Below are 9,551 nucleotides of genomic sequence, written 5' to 3'. Positions count from 1 at the left end.
CACAGACTTTCATAGATCAGCTGGAAGCTGAACTGATCCTTCTCTATCCCTCTTCATGTATGTTTTTACCCGTTTTTCTTTTGTGTTGTTTTTACCCCTTTTTTTCTTTCTTCTTAAACTTAGCCCTATGCTTCTTAGAGTGTGGCTCTGGGCATAGCAAGAAACAAAATGCAATCTTTTGCCTCAAATTGCATTAGATTGACCTCAGGTTAGAGATTTAGTGTTACCACACCCTCAAGACACCTGTTCCCCTCTCCTACCGCTTTCTTCCAAGACTTGATGCAACGAAAACATGGACGCTCCCCTTGCATTCTTCATTTTAAACTAGCATTTACTGCTAGTCAGCTGTTCCTTTTAGCTAAGAGACCAAAGCCTATCCCTGCGTCCTAGTCTGGAGTCCCAGACTCTAGAGCAGTGTTATTCAACCTTGGCAGCTTGAAGGTATGTGGACGTCAACTGGGAAATTCTGGGAGTTGAAGTCCACACATCTTTAAGCTGCCAAGGTTGAGAAACACTGCTCTAGATTGTTCATGTTCAGCTCTCAACCAGTGGCTAACACAGCTCTCCTGAAGACTGGCTGAAGTGACCAGGAAGCGTTAGTAAATTGCAAGGAGGTGGCCAGGGCTATGTAGTATGCAGTGGAGATAGATGAAGGCAGCAAAAGCCAGGAGGAGCCCAAATAGCTTCGCTGTTCCTGCCATTCACAGAAAAACAGAGCAATTTTGCACTCCTTTGCTCAGGAGAGGGAACACAAGCTTCCAGCAAAAAGTCAAATTTTATCTTTTCTAGCAATGGGGAAAGGAGCAATTTTAGGCTTCATACAGCTGTTAGCTATAGTTGAAAATAGTATTCCATTTCAAAAAGGTATTCTAATTAGCTTTCCCCCCCAAATCCATTTATGCATTTGTATTTCACTACTCTGGGCTCTCTCTTTGCTATGTCAAATTAATTTCTAAAATGTTCAGATATGTGAAAATGAGGAATGATGGTTGTTCTTTGGTCAAAACCACAGGGAGAATAAGGTGTAATTACTACGATATTGAATTGCAACTGAGAAAATAAAGACTGAAACTCCTACTACAGTACTCAAACTCAGTTGGTGACTTTGTGCAGATGTTGTTGTTGTGCAAACTGCTGCTGTTAAGAAGATAAAATAAGGAGGTCACAGGATTCCTTGGGACAAGGGGGCAAATCATGACATGACATTATGCAAATGATGCATGCAACTTGTGTCAGATGTCATAAGACAAGTACATCATTACATTATTTGCACAATGAAGTGATGACAGATGATGTCATTTTGACATCATAGTGGCTTGTTACGGAAACCAATGGGAGAGGAGACTTGACTGTGCATCACCTTGAGCTCCCAAAGAAAAGGTTGGTAAAAATGAAACAAATACAATCAACTCAAACTAAAGTGTAAGCCTCACATCACTCCTGGTATTCCAAACCTAATAATAATAATAATAATAATAATAATAATAATAATAATAATAATAATAATAATAGAGAGAGAGAGAAAGCGCGCGCTAGGAGAACTCTGATACAATGGAACTAACTAAAATATTGGTGCAAGTTAGATCAAGCTCCCCAAATCACAACGAGGTGCACTACAATATTCTTCTTTTATTTAGTTTACAGAAGAATCTATCAGTACAGGTTGCAGAAGGAAAATGTTTAGTGCTATTTACAATTTGTTTAAAACTCTGCTCTATACAAATTTAATTTTGATCATTATGAACAGTATCTTTTTAGGCCTACTGCATATAAAGCATTTTGTCAAAGCAGTAACATTGAATAAAATATCCTGATTACATTTAAATGAAGATCATTCAAAACACGGAACATTTGTAAGGGCTATGGACTCAAATACAGAACACAATGTCAATCTGCATCTTTAAAAGCCTAGATCTATTTATATGGTTTATTGTTGTATTATTCTACACGCCAATCTATACTTATGTTCTATAGCCATGTTTTTATAAGTTTTTTAATTAAATATATTCTACACATTTGTACTTTCAACTAGGAAGTTTTCTCCCTAGTGGAAAAAATATAAAATCTTTATATAATTTTTACAGTTTAGATGAAACTACCTCATGCTTTAGTGCTGTGCAAATTTTTTTAGCATATCTTTTTTTTTAAATTACATGAAATAAAATAATGGCATCCTTTGTAACTATGTATGCTTTTAAAAAACAGCTGTTGATTTCCAATACAATTGCAAGCACTAATATCAAATGCAAATAACAAACAAATGAACTCATTATATAGCAAATTTTTCTATTTTATCCTCCTTTTCTTTTAATTATCTCTTTAAAATCACTGTTGAGTAAGCATGACACTGGACACTAAGATCAGATGAATAAGGATGACTGAAAAACAACTGTAGATATTCAAAGACATAAATTGATTAGTAAATGAGGTCTTTAATATTTATGCACAATAATAAAAGCCTATGAACTACAGGAAATTACCCCTCCCATATTAAGGCTAGGAAATGCACTCTCTGCATTTATTTGTGCTGTCTAAACAAGCACTCAACAAATGTACAAAAGAAGAGTGCACATCAATTAAAAAATAATTAGTTGCAAGAGCCCTCTACAGAGTGCTTTAAAATTACAGGCACATATATATAGAGTGAAGACAATTTTAGTTTGTATTTTGTGCCACTTGGCCATCAAGGGTGACTTATGTAGAATTTACTTAGTAGTTATTCTTCCCCACCCGTCCATCCCCCTGCTTTCAACTGGCCATGACTGAATTTAAGAAAAAGACTATGGTTTATTTTTCAGTGCTGATTCATTTCTTGGTGTTGGAAATACTTAATAATGTTTGTTGATGAGGTCTATATATTGTCAACTGTTTTAGTGCAAATTGCATCTAGAATTCTTGATTGGTTAAAGTTCCGATTAAGAATGATTTTATGGTAGCAAAATGATTTTTGCTGAAGAGTACAGTTAACTTTTTCTTGGAGAGAAAATTCATTGGTGAAATGATGAATTAATAAGCTTGTTCAAGAACATAAACAGTAGAAATAAAAAAGTGTTCATTGTTCTAGAAAAGAAGTGTGACCAGGTTCATGTAATATTTCAGTTCAGTGGATTCACAGATAGGCAGAAAGGGTTTTTGAAACAATGTTGGTCTCCTCTAATCCTGCAGCATGAAAGACAGAAACTATTCTACATCACAAGTAGCAGATACAGTGGCGCTTCTACAGGATCACACAGCAGTTGCTCTCTCCAGTTTTTTCACGATTTCTCTGCCCTATAGAATAAACAAAATGTTTTCAAGATAATTAATGCAAAACACTGTTCTCTGTATATGCATTATAAAAGCTTTATAATATTATTATAAGGCTGAATAACACAATAATAGGGTTTTATAGGGGATGAAAAAATTGCTTTCCTGCTCTCTCAAAAGATTCATTGAAATGTTTTGAATTGGCTGTGTTCGGATGGAATAAAGGCTACCAAAAGAATCAATGGGAAATGCAACAAGTACCCTGTTGTCTTGTTTTTCATTCTTGAGTTACAAAAGTAGATGAGATGGTAGACCACTCTGATTATTATCTACCATCCAATGTACTGAAAACTGGCTAAGGGATTATATGGGTGTGTGTGTTTGTGTTTGTGTGCGTGTGTGTTAAGCCTGTATGAAGAATCCGACAGTATTCTTAATGCGACAGTTGGTTTGAGCATTCTTCCTAATGCACATACAAGGTATGGATTTTTTGCAATTGAAAACCTGCTTTCAAAGCTTAGAAAGAAAATGCAGGTTTATGAACACTAGTTTTCCAATAATAAACAATTTAAAAACAGTGTATCAGATAGGCAGCATTAAATGGGCAACCCTTACCTCACCTCACCCTCTTTCCCATCATACAGTTCCAACCAATGATAGCAGGGACAGAACAAAAGTTTTATAACTAATATACTGTTCAAGTCTCCATGGCCTAACAACCCCTATAAATCAATCAATCAATCAGTCTGTCTATCTATCTCCAGCAAACTAAATGTCCAATTCTGAATTTAAATTCAACAGTTCAAAAGAATCCAAGAAAACAATAATTGATCATTAATGTAACATATTTACAACTAACAAAAAGTTGTTTTGTTTCTAATTTGCATCTATGAATATTACAGATTTAAAAATATGTTGCAATTTGCTAAGCCTACCTTGAGAGTTTGGCTCTGGCAATGTTTCTCTAGCCACCAAATGCATCACTGTTGTTTTGCCAAAAGGCAGTTTTAATGCTGCAAAGAAGAAGAAAAAAATGTTTTGTAATGCTCTTCTAAATTTGCACAATGTTGTTCCACAATTTCAATTGGATTACAATTCTTTTCTGACTCTGCTAATAGAGTATTTACAGTGTATATTTCTGAAAAAATATATATATTAGCTTTTCTTTAACTGACTCTCTCAAGCCACTTACAGAATAAAAGTTGTAGAAGCCAGAATAAAATATTGTATTAACTTTTGCAAATCTATTGAGTGGAAAGGATAGATTAAAAGTCAATGTAGCCATAATTGATTCAATTAAAGTAACAGATAATAAAACACTTCCATGTCAATGAGGTTGCTGAGGAATTGAACGGCTGTTTTATATCACTTGATACTCATTGATCCTTCATATGGGTTGCTCTATAATTCCGATTGTTACCAAATGCAAATTATTGTGTCGACTAAGAATGAAAGAAACTATAATACAATGTAGGTGAAGGAAACTGATTGTTGGAAGCTATTTTATTTAGCCTTCAATAGTTATGGATTCAATAATCCAGTGATGATTCTCTGTGTGTGTGTGTGTAGACTCTCTTCAAGTTGGGCTTGATTCCTGCTGATTTCATGGACCTGTCCAAGTAGTATTCTTGATAGCAGTATACAAGTGACTTGCTATGGCCTTCTCCTGGGACTTTCCAATTTCCAAGCCTAACCTATAGCATTGGTATTTCCTGGAGGTTTCCCTCAAAGTAGTAACCATGGCTAACCCTACTTACCTTCTGAAATTGAGGTAAGATTGGCCAGTTGCTGCTACCATACTGAAAAATTAGTAGGGTGCAGGTGTATGGACCCAAATAGGGAAAGGTACTTTTTATCTGGTGTGGGCACATTCAGTGCACACAGGATCGGAAGCAGCTTTTCTCACTTTGAATCCAAATACCTGCACAACCCTAATGTAAATACACCAGGTTTATTCTGCTCCATCTTAACTTCTTCAATATCTGCCAGGTTTATTTTTCAGAACGTTATTCTAAAAATTGAGAAGCATGGATTTCATGATTCCCCCTTACTGGTTTCACTGGCTGGGAAAGAAAAGAAGGAAGAAGCAACTAAAAAGCTGAAAAGAAACGAAAAACACAAGCATCTGTTGTACTTCCTGTAGCTAGACTGAATTATATTGCCAAGGAAGATTTTCTACTTCCTGCTATGAGATGAACGGACAGGAAAGGGCCATTTCTCAGGTGCGCTGTACCTGTGCTCTCTTTCAATTCTAGCTTCTCAATTGACATCCCTGATGGTCTGCTTGAAAGATACTTGGTCTGCTAGTCCCCTTCTCAGGCCTGAGTCACAATGCCTTGTGTGGGGCACTTTTATAAAGAAGCCACTAAAGGTAGGAAAAATTCCCAGATTTAAATACTGGGACAAGAATACATTAACAGTGCTACAAGGAAAAGCATTCAGTGCAATGCAGAAAATGTCCTGAAAGAATGCAAACTATTTATAGAAAGCAAGTAAGTAATGAAGCCTATCATCTGGGAAAAGCCTACATCAGGAATCCCACTGCTACCAACATTCCAAAAAATAATTTTTCTTCACCTTTCAAAACTTTTTAATACTGTAAATATGGTAATACTGTCAAACCTTATAAAATATACTATTTTAAAAAAATAATGATCACATAACGTAGCCCAACTACTTCTGCAGAGTATACCTATTGAGACAATATTGTAATTCAAAGCATACCCACATGAATAGTTTTTTTAAAAAATTTCTCCTCAGGGATAATAGCAGGAAAAAAAGGCCCTGTGGAGAATCAGTCTCCATCATGCTACTCCTTCTCATGGAACACAGTAATAATACACTAGATTGTAGAGGGAAAGTAGTAGAGAAATAGAAGCAAGCTTATCAGCTCTAATGAAAGACTAGGAAACTTTAACTGCTTCCATAAGAACTCTGTAAATAGCAATTAATGCCTGCCGTCATTCTGTCCCAGTCCCTTTTCCTTCTATATGTTGCTAACAGGATAAGCCTAAATGCAGGATTTTTCTCATTCAATTTTGTTCATTTTCTGGAAGTTGGGTTTTTGGCTAAAGAGTAAGATAAAAAATCTTCATGTTTAGATGTTATTAACTATCTCAGAATAACATGACAAGTACTAGACAAACATCATTCAGTTAAAAAGTGAGGTATACCACAAGGGGGCACAACTGAACAGCTTTTCTATTCTAAGTGAGATAATTTCATTCTTGTGAAACTAGCTCAGCCTTTTTCAACTTTTTGACCCTGGAGGAACCCTTGAAATATTTTTCAAGCCTCGGGGAACCCCTGCACATTCAGGCTCAAATATAGGCCACAAGTTACAAAAATATTCTATCTGTTTTATGTGTAGGCCTGCATATATGCATTAACAGTGTTCTTAAACTAAAAAATAAAGAATGAAACTTACCTCTTTAATGTGAAGTTGCCTGAATTTGAAATAATTTTTTAAATAAATCATGATCTCCCAGGGAACCCCTAGTGACCTCTTGTGGAACCCTAGGGTTCCATAGAACCCCAGTTGAGAAACCCTGAACTAGTTAGTAATGTGTATCTGAAAAGCAATGCTAGATATGAGAAAATTTATTTTGATTCAGCTCTCAACATTTTCTTACTCATAATTATAAGCAGGACATTTCCTTAATCTTAGTTTCATTTTGTTTATATTTTCTAACATTCCTATGCAATATAAAAACTGAAATTATAGCATTGCTGTAACTCCAATTAAAATACAATTCATATTAAAAATACTTTCTATTTCAATTTCAACAAGACCATTTGCTGAACTTCCCAAAAAGTGTATTTTAACTTTGGATTGTTCCCATACCAATGAAATCCTATCATTTTTTGCATTTTTAGATCATTCAGAATATTTCTATAAGCCAATTTCTTCCATTACCTCCTAGTGTGACATTGCCATGTAGAAATCTTCCTTGATAAATAAGTCTCAGAATATTTGGACTGCTCACTTGTTCTTCTTCCCAATCTGAAAAAGCAACAACAAAAGTAACAATTTAATTATCTAATTTTGAAATTATATATTGCTTCTTATAAACTTCAGCAAGGCTAATAACACAGTTTATAAATATCCTTTTGAGTATGTTTATTTTCTTGTCATAAGGAAGATGGATACATCTTTAATTTCAGCCTTAAAGAGGCAAATGAAAAGGGCCAGAACTAGAAAATCTCCAGCAATTCCATCTACAAATACTCAAGATAAATATAACTGTTTATATTGAAAATGTTATTTTGTTAATTGACATTAACATTTGGGTGAGAATGAGATGAGAATATAGAAAAAGTAGGCCATTTGGGGATTAAGAATGAGAATAGTATCTGCTTAGAAAAAGATCTGTTTGTTTCAACTATGTGGGTTAAGCACCAGTCTATTCACATGTATACATCACAAAGGAATGATTCTAAAAGCACATTTGATTTTATTGTTTTCAATGAAACACTGAGATAATTCATGAAGGACTCAAGGGGGATAAAAGGTTTCAGATGAGGGCCGAATCATTTGGTTGGGTCAAGAGCAGAAATGGGAATGGGCATGAAAGAAAATAAATGAATGAAACTAGAATAAAAGTAGAACGACTATAGAGAAAGAAAGCACAAGTCCTATATGTTCAAAAAACATTAGAAAAGAGATTCATCTCCCAAAGAATATAAGATTGCCATAAGCCAAATAAGTTCAGTTTTAAAAACAATCACAAGAAAATGATTTGGCAACAGCTACAATGCAGAAATTAAGTTGTGGTGGAGGGCTTAATATAAGGGACAATAGACTTTCTGACTACGTTTCCACAACATACTTAACGTGGTTACTGAATTTCCTGGGTTCATACAACATGCTGAATCATAAACTAACCAAACAGGCTGAATTCCCATAACACATTAAGCCATAAAAAACTATCCATGGTTAAAAGTAACGAAGGTCAGCATATGCTGTGCAAATGAAAGAAAAATAAAATTCAGTTTAGATTTCTTTTTAAAATCTATTCTGTTCAACAGGAATATCACCAATAGACCATGCTATTTTTAAAATAACGTAATCTCAAACAGAGTTAATTACTACCACTGGAAAAGAAGCCTACCCCAGAAAGGTCACCACAGCACCATGTTTTAAGTCATGGAATTTCCTCTTCTGCACACTGACTGCTGCCCATTCTAAGCTCTGGCCCAATCAGTATGAAATGTTATAAATATATTACCTTGTTTTTCATTCCAAGAATCAAGTGAATACATAATTCCATCTTCAGAATTACAGTTCAATTTACTGTAAAGATGCCTATAGTACTCTGACTGATCACTGCTGCTTTCTTTTGAGTGATTAAAAAAAAGTATCAAAAGTTTTTGTTGGTAGAAAATGACAACCTGCCCAAAGACTCCGAATTTTACAAACTCATAATACAAGCCATAATGAAGACAATAAACGTAAACATCACCTTTGTTAGAAAATATGGTGAGCACATGAGGTGGTAAAGCATACTGGACAATACAAAAAAATGCATGTCAGATTTATTTTAAATGTTATCCTGTGATTTAAGTTATGATATATCAAATCTTTTGTATTTTATAAAAATACATGTATTATTTATTTGAAAATGATATAAACAGTGAAAATGATATATGTAAACATATAAAGACCAGAAGTGCAAAATCTCTAAAACTTTAAAATGCCTGAATAAAATATTTCATGCCCCTTTCTAACTTCAATAAGGAAAAGATTTTCTCAACTCCAGCAATGGTTCATTCCATGAAGACACAACTACTATCTATTACAGCATTTCATAACTGTGGGAACTTGGAGATGTGTGGACTTCAACTCCCAGAATTCCCCAGCCAGCCATACTGGCTGGAGAATTCTGGGAGTTGAAGTCCATACATCTTCAAGTTCCCAGGGTTTAGTAACACTGATCTATTAGATAAGTGCACATCATAACTCAGGAGAATTCTCCAGATCATACTAATTTGACCATTCTGGGGGCAGTTCAAAAGTACTCCATAAGATAATTCTCCAAAAAACCAAAACTGGTTCTCTGCTAATTACATTAGATGTATTCCTGATGTGATGTTCATAGGTGCCCTCTAGAAGACCTAGGACAGGAGTAACTCCTGAGGGCAACATGGACTAAACCATGTAAAACTTTGTATACTAAAGAGAGCATTTTAAACTGATCTGAGAAAGTAATATGAACCAGTACATGTCAACCCTTCAAGGTAGACCAGACTAGGAAACCAGAATTATGAATGCTAATTTATAAGGTACTACAGGTACTACTTTTATT

The 9,551-nt window shown here is 34.8% G+C and overlaps 1 protein-coding gene across 1 annotated transcript in view; it reads right to left on the bottom strand.

The window, feature by feature from the left end:
• Positions 1 to 1,614: 1,614 nt before the first annotated feature.
• UBL3 (ubiquitin like 3) overlaps positions 1,615 to 9,551 on the bottom strand; it is a 44,917-nt gene continuing 36,980 nt past the window's right edge. Inside the window, exons 3-5 of the mRNA XM_063305723.1 lie at positions 7,163 to 7,249; positions 4,182 to 4,259; positions 1,615 to 3,270 (exon numbers count right to left, since the gene is read on the bottom strand). Of these exons, the coding sequence (XP_063161793.1) occupies positions 3,218 to 3,270; positions 4,182 to 4,259; positions 7,163 to 7,249 (218 nt within the window). The 3' untranslated portion in view covers positions 1,615 to 3,217. The remainder of the gene's footprint in view (positions 3,271 to 4,181; positions 4,260 to 7,162; positions 7,250 to 9,551) is intronic.

This window comes from Candoia aspera, chromosome 5 (genome assembly GCF_035149785.1).
Source record: "Candoia aspera isolate rCanAsp1 chromosome 5, rCanAsp1.hap2, whole genome shotgun sequence".
In the NCBI taxonomy this organism is placed as follows: Eukaryota; Metazoa; Chordata; class Lepidosauria; order Squamata; family Boidae; genus Candoia; species Candoia aspera.
The sequence above is the reverse complement of the archived record's forward strand: the minus strand, read 5'-3'. Positions and strand labels throughout refer to the sequence as shown.